The sequence below is a fragment of the Fukomys damarensis genome, unplaced genomic scaffold (genome assembly GCF_012274545.1).
Source record: "Fukomys damarensis isolate Sample0158 unplaced genomic scaffold, DMR_v1.0_HiC HiC_scaffold_23, whole genome shotgun sequence".
Lineage (NCBI taxonomy): Eukaryota > Metazoa > Chordata > Mammalia > Rodentia > Bathyergidae > Fukomys > Fukomys damarensis.
In genome coordinates this window covers 17,681,242-17,697,971 of record NW_022900935.1, presented here as the reverse complement: position 1 = coordinate 17,697,971, position 16,730 = coordinate 17,681,242, and the positions used below count along the sequence as shown (strand labels likewise).

Sequence of the window (16,730 nt, the reverse complement as noted above, 5' to 3'; positions counted from 1 at the left end):
CCCCCGGGGCCCGTGGCGTAGCTCGAAGAAAGTGCGAATGTTTGGTGGCTGCGCGACGCGAGCGTGTCCCGCGTGTGCCTGAGTGGAGGGTGCGCGGCCGGGTGCTCGGATGTGTGACTGAGAACATTGTGTGTCTGTATTTTGTGTGGAAAAATTTTGTGCGTGTGCATCGCGACACTGGATGTGCGCTGTCTTGTGTGTCTACTTGTGGGTAGTGTTTGTGCGGCCAAGTAAGCTGTGTATCTGCTGTGTGTGCATCTGAGTTTGGTTGTGTGGCCGGAGTTGTGTCTGCTGTGTAGTGTTTGAATTTGTTTTACGTTTTGTATGCCGAGGCCAAGAGCGTGGTTGTGAGAATGGTTTGTGTTGTTTTATGCGTGTGCTGGGAGCGCTGTGTGATTCCACCCGAGTGTGGACCCGCGAACACGTTGTGCAGTGTATGCTTGGGAGATGAGATCTGTGTTCGCGTGGAGTCGTGGGACTGTGTCGGGAACGTGTGTGCCGGTGCGCCGTGTGCGCGGTGTGTACGTGTGGGAGTGTCCGGGGTATGTGGTGCGCGCCGCCGGGAACCGTGCGGGTCCGGGTGAATGCCGAGTGTGCAGGGAATGCGTGTGCGAGAGCGTGTCTGGGCGGATGCGTGTGCGAGTGTGTTCGTGCGCGCTGGTTGCGTGTCCAGGAATGCTGTGAGTGGTACGCGCTGGGGCCGTGGCCGAGTGTGCCCGGGGCCCGAGGGGGCCGCGGTGTGTGTGTGCGCGCTGCGCGTCCTGCTGGAACAAGTTGTCGCGGCGGATCCTTAACGCAAAGTAAACGGGACCAACCAGACTTGGTGCAGTCTTCAAAACTGCACCAAGATAAACCTTCTCTTTGCATAACCAGATTATTTCAGATATTGCATTGTAGTGGTAGACATTTCAACAACAGAGAATGCAGACAGGCGCCCGCTCCCGTGCGCTCCGGAAACTCCGCGGACGCCGGGGTCCTCCGGGACGCTCCCTGGGCCTGTCCTGCAACTTTGTGCGGTCCCTGCGCCGGCCAGGCCCGCCGTGAGCGTACGTGTATGTGTGCGTGCGTGTGAGTGTGTACGTGTGTCTCTGCGGTCTGTCGCGATGTGATCGCGTTTTCTGGGTGCGTTTCCGCGTCTGGTGTCTTTTGACGGGGGAGGGGGGCGGCGGTGATCTCGTGTTTAATGTGTGTATCCAGAGCTTGTGTGTGTGTTCGTGTGCCCGAGGTGTATGCAGTGGACCGTGTGTCGGGGTGTGTCGTGCATGCGTGCGCCTGTGTACGCGTGCCCCACAGCCCCCCTGAGGCCTGGCCCCTCCATCTGACTCTCGCCGGCCTTCTCCCGGGCCTCAGCTCTCCCGGGCTCCCCCCTCCCGACTCCCGCCGCCCGCCTCGGAGTAACGGGGAGACGCCCGGCTGGATCTGAGCCGAGACACGTGCCAGGGCCGCCTTGGCCCCCTGGAGAGACTTCCTGGCTGCTGGCCCCAGACAGCTGCCTCCTCGGGATCGAGTTCATGGCCCTCCGCCGCTGGGGCGTCTCGGGCCCAGCTCCCTGGGCTCCAGGTCGGCCCGGCCGCTTGGAGCTCCAAAGCCATCTCTCTCAGCTTTTAGCTTTGACCTCTTGGTATCCGAGAGTGGCCAGGAGTAGTAGCTGCTTCTCGGTTCTCCCCCAACTCCTCCTCCCCAACGCCCCGCGGCGATTTGCTTCTCCCTCCTCCCCACAATTGTTAACCCTCAAGTATGCTGTGTTTGCTTAACCGGAGCTGCCACCAGCCAGGATATAGATTCCTAAAGGCTCAAGTACCACAACCCCTAGCCCGGGGCCTGTCAGGAACGGAAGTGTGGGATGGGACTTGAAGCAAGTCTCTTGCTTTCCTGACCCCTGGGTTTTCTCTTGTGCCTCAAGGCCTTGTTAATGATGGTGAGTGGTTGCTTAGCCAACTGAACAAAAGACAAATCTCAAGGTGGCTTTAAAACTCCAGAGGCTGTGATTTGAAGCCTCAGGGACCTGGATTCAAATTTGCCTCTGTTCTCCAGGCTCCTTGCCAGTGTGAGCTTGGGCAAGTCACTTCTAAAGTTCCCCGTGTAATTCAGAAGCCCTTGGCAGAAGCGGGGAGGCCTCTCCTCCTCCTTGTTGGCCAGAGTCAGCTCTGTTTCTCGCTTGCCTCTTGGGCTGCCCTGGAGGGGGCTGCTGTCATGCCTACTTGACAGTAGCTTGTTCCCTGTTGCTCCAGCCTTTTGTCCTTTCAGTCACTGGAGTTGTGTCCAGCAGGAATGAGGGAGAGGCTGCTCAGCGGCCTCCGGTTGGGCAATAAAGGCCTGTCCTGGCAGCGCACCTTCTTCCTGGGGCTGGGACAGGGGGTGTGGCAGAAAGCCAGAAGAGTGGCTGAAGTGGCTGAGCTTGTGGGTAGCCCTCCCCTACCTAGCTCTGGTGGCAGGCAGAATCCAGGACGGGCATCCTGCTAGTTGGAGGCCCGCCTTCATCCTTCCTTGTCACCAGCTAATATGGGCTGTGAGGTGGTCTTACCATGTAGGACTGCTTAGCTTGAATTTCAGGGGGCTGCTTCGGGCTCCCCTCCCACCCCTTCCCTCCTCCAGCCCACCCTTCCTGCAGGCTGAGGTCTCTTATTCCAGTACCCTCTCAGGTCCCTCTCATCCGTGCTTTTCTCTCCGTCCTCAGCCATCTTTCACTTGCAGGAAGGCCCAGCCTCTTCCCTTCACAGTGCCTGGGATCTTCCTAAAATGCATGCTTGAAACACTGGCTTAAAACCCTTTGAAGACTCCTTGTTGCTTTCAGGACTGTGCCCTTCTGTGGCTTGCTCAAGCCCCCACCTGCCTTCCCGGCCCCGCCTGGTTTTGTGAATGTCTAGCCTCACACACCCACCACAGCCCCCCCCATGCCCCTTGCCCCCCATCTCCTCTTCCCTCTTGTGCTTTCTCCCCAGGACTTTCTAGCTCCACCTCTTCCCAGGTGATCCCTGCAACTGTCAGCTCTCAGTTTAGATGTCACCTCCTCCTCGCAACCTTTCCTGGTTATTTTCTGCCCTGGCCCAGGAAGGGGAGGGTGGCAGTTGATTGGGTTTTACACAGCATTATAATTATTATAATTACAGTTTGTTAGTCTTGTCTCCTGTAATGGGTTGTAAGCTCTGTGAGGAAAGGGACCTGGACACCCCCAAAGGCCTGGGCCACCCAGCCTAAGTAAAATGTAGGTGGCAAGAAAGAATGAATGAAGTCAAGTGGGTCAAATTGAGCTGGAAATGCCAGATGGGGGCGCACTGACTCCACTGAAGGTAGAGATGAAAGAACTAGGCTTTCCCTCCAAGAGTCTGGAAAATTCTGCTGGGGGATGGTGTCATGTCGTGAAAAGGCCATGTCGAAAGCGTCACCTGGGAACTGTGAGTTAGAAGTTGAGTCTAACAGAGAGGAAGGGAGAAGTCTCCTGCTGCCACACCCCTCCCCCAACACCGCCACCCGTTCCCTGCCTCCCTTGGCCTCTGCCCCATCCCAGCAGCTGGAGGGGCCTGTCCAGGCTCCCCGCTCAGCCCTTTGTGAGGAGGCCTGGGCAGTTGGTGAGGCTTTGAGTCCCAACCGTCAGTGTGAGCATCGGAGGAGGGAGGTGGGAGAGAGGGGCCCCGTGAGGGGCAGCCTCTCCCACAATCCTTAGCCCCAGATCGTAGGGTGGGCAGGTCACAGCCTCTGTCCTGGCTGCCTGTGAGCAGGAAGGAAGGGAAGAAGGCTGCGACCTGGGGTGCTCCTTGCAGGTGGGGGTGGTGGAGACCCATGAAAGTGTGGGTGTGACTGGCACCTGGGCAGCCACAGGGAGGCATGTGTGTATGATTGGGGCGTGGGACATAGGGGATACGTGAGTCCTGTCGAGGTGTCTAGCCCTCTGATCACCCTGCTGTGGCAGGGTCTGTTTAGAGGAGGGTGGCAACAATTGAGGAGCCTGAAATTCGGAGGGCTGAGCGTCCCCTTCCTGAAGTTGGTGCAGAGCTGTCTGGGTGGCAGGGTCTCCATTCTGGGGAGCGGAGTCCACTCTGGGTGTGGGAGGATCAGGGTGTTGGGGGGACAGGTGGCCACATCCCGATTTTGAGTTTCCGTGGCTCCTCTGGATAAGAGTTGTCTTATCCAGTGGCACTTGCTACATGGATGCAAATCTCTGCGCTCTGCAGCACAGTGGTTTCTTAGTCGCCTGTGACTGTTGAACTTAGTTAAATGTGATTAAAGTAAAAGTGTAATCCCTCAGTTGCACTAGCAGGTTTCAAGTCTTCAAGAGTTACATGTTGCTAATGGCTGTCATCACACCGGTCAGTGCAGGCAGAAGACATTTCCACCATGGCAGAAAGTTCTGTGGCAGTGCTGGTTGTGTGTGGGGAGGAAGGTGAGGTGTGGGCTCCCCAGGGAGTGGAGCCAGTCTGGATGTGATATAGGGCATGTGATATATGGTTCTCCAAATGATATAAGGGAAATATTGTAACTCCCACCTGCTAGATGTCCGTCACTCTGCATTCATGTTCTCTAAAATCAAAGAATGAACTCTAGGAACACCAGAGGTTGAGAGTAGGAAGAATTTATTGAGAGAAAGATAGCTTCTATCTAGGAGAGACAGAGGGGCCAAGAAAGTGGGTTACCCAAGAGCCCCACTTCTCAAGGGAGTTTTATAGAGCAAAACTACAAGGTGACATGAATGTAAGGCAGGACAAAGCTATAGTCAATTATAAGATTACAAGTATGGTCCCTTAGGTAATATTGATCCAGTTGGAAAATCACAAGATGGGTATGAGGTGGGAAAAAACTATGGTCAACCAATGAGATTACAAGTATAGTTGCTTAGGTAATATTGATTAAATAGGGATCGGATGGGGAAACAGGTCAGGTAGCAAGCCTACATGAAACACCCCACCCAACCCCAGGACTTTTCCTGGAAGGACTGGGCTAGGGAGATTTTGGTTCCCCACCCAAGGTGATTGATGCCTATTTAGAGTATCAGTCACTGCTGTTCATCCCCAGGGGACGTGTAGTCAGTTCTCTCTGTCTCAAAGCCTGGCCTTCAGTGAAAAAGCCCTTCTTCAGTGAACGCCATTCTAGTGGCTTTGACCACTCTTGTGGCCCAGCCCTGTCTAACTGCCTGTAATATTTCTGACTAATTTAGCTGTCTACAATAGATGGACCATCACTCCGTGGTCCTTGAAAAAAGTGCTCCGCCTCCCTCCTGCTGGCCTCACTGTTTCTCACTTGGACTGTTGCAGTAACCACTCCTTGACCTTTCTTCTGCCCTCAGCCTCTGGCTCTGCAGTGCTCCCATCACTGTGACCGGAATGCCTTGTAGGTACAAGCCTTGTGCTACCATGTGCTTGGCCCAGACACAAGGCTTCCCAGCACCCAGGCCAGGCCCAAACCCTCACATGGCAGCCGAGACTGTGCCTGACCACTAGTTCTTTCCGAGACAACCTCACATTCTGCCTCTCTTCTCCTTACCCTACTCCTGCTTCTCTTCCTTGTGACCCAGGACCTCGGATCTTGCCAGGCCCTTTCACACCTGTCTGTCTTTGCCCGCACTGTGCCTTCTGCCAAGAGCTGCCTCCTTCTTTTCGCAAGTCCAGCTCCATCATCTCTTGAGCAGTGAAGGCTTTGCAGGTCCTCCTGAGGCAGTTGGTCAGATTGAGGCGGTGATCATATTTCTCCCTTAGTGCTTGAATGACCACATGACTTTTGTTTTCTGTCCCTTTTCTTCACTAAGCCTCCTGAGTACCCAGCTTTGTCATCTCTGGTCCCCAGAGCTGTGTTTGGGGCAGGTGTTCACTAGTGTTTGCATCATTCTGAACCTCTGGGTGCATGGGGAGGGCTGGGAGGGACTGGAGGAAGGTCCTGGGCCCCGGAGGGGTGGGGCAGTAGACTTCCTGGTGTGGCCCCAGGCAGGGAATGTTATTGCTTGCAGCATGGTTAGGGGAGGACCCCTGAAGTGGCCAATTTAACAGCTACTACTACTGGATGACTCTGGAGGGCTTGGGCATAATTCCCAAGGTGCAGACCCCAGAGCCAAGTGGTGAATCAGTGGGGTAAAGAGAAAGCAGGCTTGGAGGGGGACGCTGTTGAGATGTGAGAGTTAGGGGCACAAAAGCTGGGAGAAAGATTGGGATGGGGTAGCAGAAAGGAGTATTGTTGCAGGTATCTGATGGGCAAGACCGTGGCTGGGTAGGGATGACAGCTGGGAGCTGGCGGACAGTTGGGGACTAGGAGATAGCCAATGATGGACATAAATTTGGGGAATGGGACAGCTGGCAGTGAGGGGCAGGTGGTGTTGGGAGAACAACCGAGAGTGGGGGACAGCTGGGGGATAAGAGATGACAATTTAACTGAGATGGCAAGGATGTTGCTCAGAACGTGCCTTTGTGTGTGTCCTTGTGATTTTGTGTGTTTGTGGATCCTAGTGGTTGTGTGTGTGTATCCCTGTGGTTGTATATATATGTAAGTGTGCTTGCTCTTAAAGTGTCCTGGTTAAGAGCATGGGCTCATGGGCCACACCACATGAGTTCTAATCCTGGATCCACCACTCCTAGCCATGCGGCCGTTGGTCCAGTACTGACCTGTCTGGGTGTTACGGAGTTTGCATTTGGGAAGTGGGGATGATAACGGAACACACTTCAGGGGGCTGTTGTGAGGCTGTTTTATGCTTACGTCTGGAGCAGGTCCTGGTGCATTGTAAGCATTTAAGTATTACTACTGTGGAGTGTGTGTATGAGTATGTATAGGCCTCCTGAGTGCTCAGAAAAGCTTGTTCCTGGCTTCTGATGAAGGGCCTGGGAGGAGGTGACAGTGGTGGGGTGGCAGGGGAGGGAGTGACTAGCCAGGTTGGTTGGGTCTGGCTCTCCTCTTATATCCTCCCTCTTGATCATCTCACTTCCTGTGCCAGGGTCTAATCCAGCAGGTCTTCCTCTCTGTCTCCCTGCCCTGCCCCACACTGCCCTGTGCTGGGTTAGGAGACAGGGGATGAGCTTTAATTGGCCAAAAGATTTTTAGCAGAGTCACATTCACTGTTTAAGCTGGCCAACATGCTGGGGCCCTGCTCAGATATAAACGCCTGGACAGCATGCTCAGTTCTGGACCGTCTGCCCCATGGGTGGCAGTGGCTTCGTCCTCTGTCCTTAGAGAGTCTCTGGGGTGGAGGAGGTTGGAGGGTGGGGGTCAAGATGGGAGGAAGCTCACAGGGCAGATAGGCCTGGGCTCCCAACCTACAGGGGTAAGCCAGCAGTGCTGTGGGCACAGGGTTTTCCAGGAGTCTGGGTTCCTCTCCCTGCCAGTGTGTCCCAGGGAGACATCTGCAGCCCTCCTTGAGCACTTTGCAGTGTGCCACGTCATCGCTTACTCAACACTTCCAAGCTGCGCTGCATCACAGCTCTGGCCTGCTCGGGGTGTGTGTGGCCTGGGGTTCTCATACTCAGCATCTTTACAGGGCATTGCAGCTCAGCCCTGCACTGCCTGACTGCAGTGGGTTCTACATTGCACTGGGTATGGGGGGCTCTCCAGAGTTCCCGTGTGTTTCACCTTCACAAGGTCCCATTGTACTGGGCCTCCTTGCAGCTGTCCTGCCATCTGTCTCTGCAGCTCTCTTTTGTGCTGTCGCACTCTACTGAAAGTCAGGGTTGCATCAGGGGATGGATTCTCCTGGCTGTCTACAGGAGGCCCTTCCCCCCACTACACCTGAGACCCACACGTGGCTCTATAACGCAGTGTTTGCACAGTAGGCCATTTTTGTTTCACACTGCAGTGCCCTGCCGGGCAGTCTACATTGCATTGGGCGTGTGGACTCCCCTGGGCTTTGGGCATAGCGCCTCGTGCTGCAGAACTGCATTCCCATAGATGGCACGCTGTCACAACACTGCCTCTGCATCTCTGTCCTCAAGCACTTCTGCAGTGGGCACTTGCACCGCCCGTGGCACGTGGCTCCCGATTCCGTGGACAGCGCATCAGCATTCCACTCTTGCACCTTATAAGGCCAGTGTACCTTTGCCTCATGCAGCACTTCTGTCCCCTCGCTTCGCTGCCTGGCGCTGCGCTGGATGCATGCCTTCTGGCCTAGCCCTTACACTGCTCCACAGCTGCTGTGACGCTGCCCGCTGTGCTGCCTCAGTCTTTTGCTGCTTGTGTTACCACCAGGTGTCTGCTAGTGTCCTTTCCCAGGTTTCTGCTGGGAGCATCTTTGTCCTCACTGCACTGTACCTCTGCCCCACCTTGCACATTGTCTCAGGAACCATGCACTGCAGCTTGGGGCCACTTTGTTGGGCTTCAGGACTGGGTTGAGCTTTTGTAGGCTGCGCCACTGTGCCGTACCCAGTGTTGCAACAGTGATTTCTGCTGAGTGCCTCGGCCTTTCATTGTGTCTGCTTCCTATAGGGATGGTTGCATTTTACTACGTTTGCAGTCCGAGAGTTCTTGAACTGAACCTACTGTTCCACACATCACTTCACCACACTTCATATTTTTTAAAGTTGTTGTATAGATTAATTTCATCTTGGCTGTTTCATACATTCATGTAACATACTTTGATCATTTCTACCCCATTACCTTGTTTTGTTTTGGTACCGGGGACTGAACTCGGGCCCTTGTGCTGGCGAGGCAGGCAGCAGAACCACTGAGAAATTCCCCGCCCTACCCCATTACCTTTTTTCCTTTCCCTCCCGTGTTCCCCTTGTTTCCTTCTTCTTCTTTGATAATAGTCTCCCTTCTACATTCGTTTTCATTCTTTCATTCCATCTCTGTACTCCCTCCGTGCCTCCTCCTCTCCCTCGTCCCTTCCTCTCTCAGACCCTACATATGAAAGAAAATGTGCCATTGGTGTTTCTGTGTCTAGTTTAGTTTACTTAACGTGATGATCTTTAATTCCATCCATTTTCCTGCGGATAACATGGTGTCATTCTTCTGTTATGGCTATAAGACACCCCACTGCACTTTGTTTTTGTGTCACTTTCTACCTAATCCTTGGGTCTGCACCTCCTGTGCTCCTCAAGACTGTATGTACTGAGCTTCTGTCCAGAACTGGGCTGTTAACCCCCAATAGCTGCTTCTCTATGGCACTGTGTCCTTTCCTTCTCTGTAATTCTGTGCTGTTCCGCCTGCCTGTGTTGGGTACACCTACAGCATGGAGCTCCTGCTCTGTGCGGGTCCTGTGTTGGTGACCGGAGAGGGAGAAGGACTAGTAAGGCTTACTCTCCACCCTGCATTCTCTGCACACCCATCACGCAGCACTGGTTTGCATCATGAATGTGGCACTTCTGTGCTACTTCAGGACCCTGACTGGTTTTTCCATGCTGTACAGGTGTCTGTACCAGGGGCCGTGCACATCTTGTGCTTTGCTCCCTCACATCATATAACTAGATCCTGTGTCTGTACAGTGGGAAGCTGCTGCTTAACACACCTCATCATGGTAGTGTACAACCCTCTCTCCACGGAACCTTTATAAAGTGCACATCTTCCCACTACATGAGTTTGTGCACACACCATGCCCTCTACCCGCAGCCGTGCCCCACAGGGGATCTGTGAACTCTGCCTCCTGTACTTCCACATAGCGAGGCCCTCCACTGGGCTCTTCATTTCTATATGGTGTCTACCCATGACCTCTCTTTTCCTCTTACGCTGGCAATCCAGCAGCCTTGCTGCTCATGCTGGAATTTGCGGTGCACACTGGACTAGGACATGGGGAGTGGTCTGGGGTAAGTCCTCCTGCTGCAGCGGACGTCGTTCCATCCTTGATGGAGACGGTAAGATGTTGGCATTGTCACGCTCTTTGTTGGCTCCTGTGGGTGGTGCCAGCTCAGCTTTCTCTGCCTGTTGCCTGGCCCTGGGTGATCTCCCTGCTTGCAGACGAGCTTAACCCTGGGCGGTTAGAAGGTGATCTTGTTGCTAGCCTTCCTGTAATTAGCTGCTCATCAGTTAGTTGGGGCTCTGGTGGGCAGCTTTGGGAGCCCTGACCTCAGTCTGGATGTGCTGATCTGGACAAGGAAACAGGTGCGTGGGCTCCAGGGCCCTGGGCTCATCATGGTCTTTGAGCTGGGTGCAGCTGTTCACGGTCACACTGCCTGTGATCGTGGAGTCCGTAAGTCTGGGGCTGTTGGTCATTCACTAAACATGGCTTGGGAATGGGGTTCAGAAGCATGAGAGGCAGTCCTGACTTCAGGAAGGGTGGAGCTGAGGGTCACAGTGGAGCATTGGACTGGGCAAAAATGTCTGGTTGAGCTGCTTAGAATAGGGAAGGTGAAATAGGCCAGCATTGTCACCGGGATTGTGTCTGGCTTCCCCACTCAGGACTGAGTCTGTGTATGGGGTTAGATGAGATCCCAGCTCTGGCTTTTGCAGTCTGTTGGGAGAAGCTTTGTTTCTCCTGGGGCTGCCCTTGGGAATTGGATGTTCTGTTGACCAACCAAAGAGAATGAAAATTCATTGCAAACAGGGTCAGCTTACCCAGAGACTTCAGAAAGCACTAGTGGTGGCTGCAGATGAGGTGAGCCTATGATGCCATTCTGGAGTGAAGAAGGTCTAGTGCACAGAGCCGTGGTGCTCACACGGTGTATACAAGGTGCTCACACATGCAGCCACTGAGTATGTTCAGAAACTTCTGCTCAGAGTGTAATCCACACACCCAGAATCTCATAGCACCTGCCCTGCCTCACACACCTCTCCCCCGGCAGACCTCTTTTTGCCTCCACTTATTCTTGGTTTACTTGGCATACTCATATACCGTGATCCCGATGGAGGTGACCCCGTTGTCATTTCATAGGTGGAGAAATGGGTTCAGAGAGGGCAAGTCACCTGCCCAGGTCACAGAGGGATTTAGGAGAGCAGCAGGAATAAGATTCAGGCCTCCTGACTCCCGAGGTGTGCTGGGCACCAGTTACTGTGTCACTCATAGGCATGTGCGCGTGCGCACACACGCACACACTTGCATCACCTATGGAAACACGTATGTGGAGGTGTGAAGACCCTCCCAGCAGAACACCCCTTGCACGCCCCTCTAGAGTTTGCTCTGCTCCTGACATCACAGAGCCCTGTCCAGAGAGCCCAGTCAGCGGATGTGGAAAAGCCATCCCTGCCTTCCCAAATGGCTGACAGTTGCTCGGGCAACCGCCAGCCAGATTGGGGAGATTAGCTGAGGAATGTAGCTGGGCCAGTTTGAGCTGGGGCTGAGGAAACTGGTGGGGTCCTGGGTTGATTCAGCCCACTCTTTGGGGGAATCCTCTGCGGACACAGGGTGTCTAAGGAGGGCCTGGTCTTCTCCCAGTTCCCAAGCAAACTTAGACTCTGTCCCCAGGGCTTGGATTAGCTGGTGAAATAAGGAATGTGTGTCTTGCTGCTGCTGCTGCTCTGTGTGTGTAATGTGCGCCTCTCTGAGTGTGATTGGGGTGTGTGCTGTTTGCATCCAGGGTGGGGACTTGAGGCCTCTTTCTCACCAGTTCCAGAGTGGTGGCTTGGTCCTGAGCTCCTTCCTGATCCTGTGAGACACCACCTGCCCCGCTCGTGGTTGATAGGCTGTATTGCTCATTTCATCAGAAACTAGGCACTGTTCTGCGCTTCAGGCGCTTAAAAATGAGGCCGAACTCCTCACCCTGACCCTTAAGGCTCTTCACGATCTGGACTCAGCTTCCCCTCCCTCCAGTTTCATCTGCCATTGCCTCAGCCAGTCTGGGCTCCTCTGTGCTGTGGAGGAACTGTTTACCCACTGTCTTCCTTTGCTCATGCCACCCTTTTTTGCCTTGCCTGCCCTCCTACTCATCTCTACTGGCTGGAGTGATCTCTGTCTTTCAGCTCGACTCTGCTTTCTGTAGGGAGCTTTATATCCAGCCCCTTCCCTCTTGTAGCCTGCACTCATTTCTGCTTTGTCTCTTTTCCTCACCCTCACTCAGACTGGGAGGTCCCCGAAAGCAAGGTGGAGTCCTAATCATCTTCTGCCTCTAATAGTGCCACCCTGGGAACTGCAGTGTACTGACAAGTACTAATACCTTATGTATGAAACTAACTAATTAATACATGTGGCCAACAGCATATTAGGGCCTTATTTTGTTTATGCTTTGTCTCCTTGAATAAGGAGAGGCTGCTTAAATCTGAACTTCTTTACACTGTAACTGTCTCCTTGGTCAAGCAACTGCTTGTCTCTGAGCCTCAGTTTCCATCTGCAAAATGGGAAGGATAATAGTAGCAACCTTCTGAGGTGCCCAGGAGTCCCCCACAAAGGATGGCATCATGGTAACCAGTACCCCCTCTTGGTGGGTGTTGGTCTATGTATGTGTCTGTGTTGGTGGAGTCAAGGGGATTCCAGGCTATCAAAGTCAGACTTAAGTTTCTTCACAGGTTAGCAGTTTCCAGTAGGAGTTGGGTCTCTAGCCAGAGATGGGACACGGCTTTGGGGCTCCTGGTCCCTGAGCTATCCAGGCTGGAGGTGACAGGGTCTTTCCAATTGCTGCAATAGCTGATAGCCCCGTCACTGGGTGAGCTGGGGAGAGGTAGGGTGGGCTGTGGTTGGGGAGCCTGGTCTCAGAGGTGTTACCTCTAGGGGCTGGAGCTAGGACTAGGCCTGGCCAGAGACCCAGTGGCTAGGGAGAGTTGTAGATCTGGGAGAGGTGTCTTTCTGGCTAAGGGGTCACTCTGGATGGAATCGGTCATCCTGCAAAGTCATCCTTGGCTGTGGTCAGTTACAGGGGTCATTTGGCAGAGGTCAGGGCTCTCTCTGGCTGGAGCCCGCTGTTCTGCTGCTCATTTTGGCTTACATCAGATAGTCTGGGGGAATCCTCTGGATGAGTTGGGTCTCTTGACAAGGGATGATTAGCGGGGGGCTGCTCTCAGCCTATGTGAGGGTCACCAACGTGGGTCAGTCTGGGGATTTCTCTGGCTGAGGTCAGATGGTCTGGAGTTGCTTTGAGGAGATCTCAGTCTGGGCAACAGTCTGAGGTCAGTTGGTCTGGGAGTCCCCCGGGGGGTCACTGGGCTGGCTCAGGATGGACAGGAGGCAGCCAAGGAGCTGACACTCCCAGGCCCACCCCAGGGCCCTGGTGAGATGTCTCGGGACAGCTTCCTCAGGAAGGACCTGAGCCTCAGCCAGGGCCCTAGATCCTGGACTTTCCCTTTCTTCAGTCCCTCTGATCAGTGATTGGCTGAGACCCACAGGGTCAGGCCCCATCCAGGCTAAAGTTAGCTATCCCCTTCCTCTATGAATCCCTCCCAGACCACTGCTCTTTTTATGCCGTACCGTGGGCCTTTTTCTGAGGCCTCCTAGCACAGATGGAGTTACAAGCCACCTTGCACAGACCGCAGGGCATGGTGCTGACCAAGGCATTTCAAACAAAGAGACAAAGCGTCCCTCCAGGGGCTGGCCCCAGCTCGGCACTTCATTCCAACTATTTGGTGCCCGCCCCGTGCCCACATCTTACCATTCTACATTTGGTTGGTGTCCAAGAAGAGCAAAGGGAGACCCAAATGGTGGCAAGCTCCTTAGTGCCTGGCCACTTCATGTAACCCACATAACCCCACAGAGAAGCCGCTGCAATAGCAAAACACAGCTTCCTGAAAGTGAAGTCTCTTGCTGCATATTTTGACAAGCTAGCTAAGCTGTATGGACCTCATTACCAACCAGAAGAGCCACATCGAAGCCAGTCTTCCTACTTTCCTCACTTTCCCATTTAAACTGTTAATATTGGTTCTGAATCATGGGAATTTGCTTGCTCTAGTCATACGTGTGCAAGCCACCTAGGACAGTGCTTTTGCTTGTCAATTGCTGTGAACGGAGACCTAGATTGATTGACTTTGGACCATGACTGAATCCCCTTGTTGTCCATCAAGTAGGAATAGTGGTGCCTGACTCGGAAGGTGAGGCCTCAGCCATGTTCTACCCTTGGCGGTGACTGTTGTCATCTTTAAGGAGATAACTGTTGAGCTGGCTTAGGGGATTCAGCATTCTGCAGGGTCTGGGGCCCACTCTGCTTGGCACAGTGAGGATGGAGGAACACTGAGGTACGGTTGGTCAGGAGATCTCTGTTCAAAGCAGTCTCTGTCACTTGCCCTGTGACCTCCAGGAAAGTCACTCAGGCTTTGTAGGCCTCAGTTTTTTCATTGTAAATTGGGAATAATTCTAGTCCTGATCTCATGGTTGTTGTGAGGTTACAGTGATAAAATAATAACAACTAATTTTTTTTTTTTGAGGCAGGGTCTTACTATGTAGTTGAGACTGAACTGGAACTCACTATGTAGCCCAGGCTGGTCTCGAACTCACAGCGATCCTCCTGCCTCAGCCTCCCGAGTGCTGGGATTATAGGCGTGTGCCACGACGTCCGGCAACAGCTAATTTTTATTAAGGAGAGTTTTGATGAGTGGTCATGCAGTGGGGTCTGGGAAGCCCTGGGACCGTGTGCCAGAGGTCTCAGGAGGGGACAGTGTGGGGAGGGACCTTGGGAGCAGAAAAGGATGGAGGAGGGAGAATTTTGCTGGTGGGAAGGAGTGAAGAGGAGGGAGGGGGCATCTGGGTAGAAGGAGCGGGCAGTGGGGAATGTTGGGGAGCCTTCTGGCCACAGCCCTGCCTTAGCCCTGGATAACCAGCCCCGTCCTCCCAGCTGGCTGCACCTTCGAAGAGACAAGTGACCCAGCAGTGCCCTGCGAGTACAGCCAGGCTCAGTACGATGACTTCCAGTGGGAGCAAGTATGGATCCACCCTGGCACCCGGGCCCCTGCGGATCTGCCCCATGGTGAGCCTCTTCTCCATCAGCATTCTTCCTCCATCTCCCTTTAGAGCCAGTTCTACCTGCCTGCTCTGTGACCTTGGGCACGTCACTTAACCTCTCTAGGCCTCGTCTGTAACGGCATTCACGGCACTAGATGTGTAGCACTCTGGACTCTGCCTAATTGTGCATGACAAGTAGCTTCACTTGTAAAATGGATGCAGGTTGAAGTCATCAAAGGCCCTTGTAGCTGTGAGTTAGAACCTACTTCCCAGAACTCCCCTTTGCAGCTTGGCTCAGGGCCTACCCCACTCCCAGCAGGTCTTCCCTAGATCTCCCCCAAAGTCTCTGAATCCTGCACATTCCCAGACTGGGAGATGCTGACAAACAGGGACCTTGGGATTGGATGTGCTGTCTTCCTGGGAGTCCCAGATCCTTCCCAACTCCTACTTTGCTCCTCCTACATCAGGATGGGGCACTTTGGACACTTTGAGCACCAGACTGGAAGTTTAACAGTGTGGATTCTGGTACAGTACCAGCCTCTTACTCAGATGATGACCCCACGGCGCTCATTCTGCAGTTGTGAAGACGTGGGTTCAAATCCTGGCTCATCATCTTACCAGCTTCATGACCTTGGACAAATCACTTAACTTCTCTGAGCCTCCATTATCTTAACTGTGAAGTGCGGAGAAGAGTAACCCATTTTGCAGGGACACTAGATATGCCCGTAAAGAGCAGAGTGCAGTGGTATCTCAAAGGGGCTCAGGTGTTTGGTTGCTCTTGTTGGAGGTACTTGAAGGGCCTCCCTTACTAGTAGACCTCTCCACTGGGCACAGAATCAGCTGGAAATTAAGCAAAGGCTAAGATGGTTGGAGGCCAAGTTAACCCTGTTACTGGTAAGATCTGTGTCGCAGGACACTGATGGTGTAAGAACCAAATGGGCTTTCTGAGGGAATGCCAGAACTGGACAGCTGAAAGCTCCCCCGCCAGTCACAGAGGTGGCCCAGGGCCTTTGCAGACTTGTCGCCCACTTCTGGTCCCGCCCTCACCCCTTTCTATGCATTTGGTGAACTTGCCTCTGCCCTGGGGCAGATCTGCCCCTCTAGGGCCCTCGGCTCCTATAGACCTCTGCAGTAGTAGCTGGTGTCATCATCTGATTCGTCTCTCAGTGGCAATGACCTTGTGTGGGCCTCTCCACATCCCCAGGTCCAGTGCAGCCTAACGCATGCTTGGCTTTCAAATAGAAGAGAATAGCTTTGGATTCACCTGTGTGGCCTCTGCCTCTCTTTCTCTCTCTTTGTTTTGGGGGGGTACCGTGAATTGAACTCGCGTCCTTGCGCTTGCAAGGCAGGCCACCGAACCCCCGGCCCTCTCTCTCTCTCTCTTAAGCAGAGCTGCACCCAGGGAGAAAGGGGAGTGCGAGGCCTGGTGTTTGGTGTGGGGCCGGAGCTAGACCCAAGGGGGTTGAGCAAGTGCGCTGGCCCTGCCCTCCTAGTGCTCACAGTCTAGGGAAGTCGGTGGGGATGTGTGGCCTGGAGGATAGAGATTCGCGCGCTGCAGAGAGTGCAGGAGAGAGAAGGGAGAGCCATAGTGACAACGGGAGTAGGTAAAGGAGTGGGGAAGGATGAAGCATAAGAAGAGGCAGAGGAAGGGGGAAGAGGAAAGAAGAAAGGGTCAGATGGGAAGGGGAGCTGCTCACTGGGGGAGGACAGAGAGTCTATCAGGGCTGGATGTGCCCCTTCCTGGATGGGGATAAGGACCTGGAGTTTCGTTTACTACCCTTCCAGGACTGATTCTGAGTTGCCTCTAAGGCTTTTGACTCGCAGAGATGAATGAGATTCCTTCCAGCCAGACCCTGGGGAGCCCTCCTGGAGGAGATCCGAATGTGCTTGTGTTGGCTGGCAGCCAAGCCCGGGAGCAGGCGTGTTAGGTGGCTTTGAGCCTCCCCTGGCAGCTGCTGGGGCCTCTTCCCCCAGATGGGAAGCCACAGTCCCCAGCCAGGTCCTTCAGAATCCTTGTCCCCCCCCCCCC

At 54.0% G+C, this 16,730-nt stretch overlaps 1 protein-coding gene across 14 annotated transcripts in view; it reads left to right on the top strand.

Annotated features, from left to right (window-relative positions):
- Nucleotides 1-8,772: 8,772 nt before the first annotated feature.
- The window catches only part of Ptpru (protein tyrosine phosphatase receptor type U), a 64,286-nt gene continuing 56,328 nt past the window's right edge, over nt 8,773-16,730 (top strand). For 5 of the 14 annotated variants that reach the window (XM_033767879.1, XM_033767884.1, XM_033767878.1 and 2 more), the window contains exons 1-2: nt 8,779-9,758; nt 14,595-14,726. In XM_033767879.1, the coding sequence (XP_033623770.1) occupies nt 9,500-9,758; nt 14,595-14,726 (391 nt within the window). In that variant the 5' untranslated portion in view covers nt 8,779-9,499. Of the gene's footprint in view, nt 9,759-14,594; nt 14,727-16,730 lie in introns of all 14 variants that reach the window. The other 9 variants (XM_033767886.1, XM_033767885.1, XM_033767883.1 and 6 more) reach the window with 4 other exon arrangements.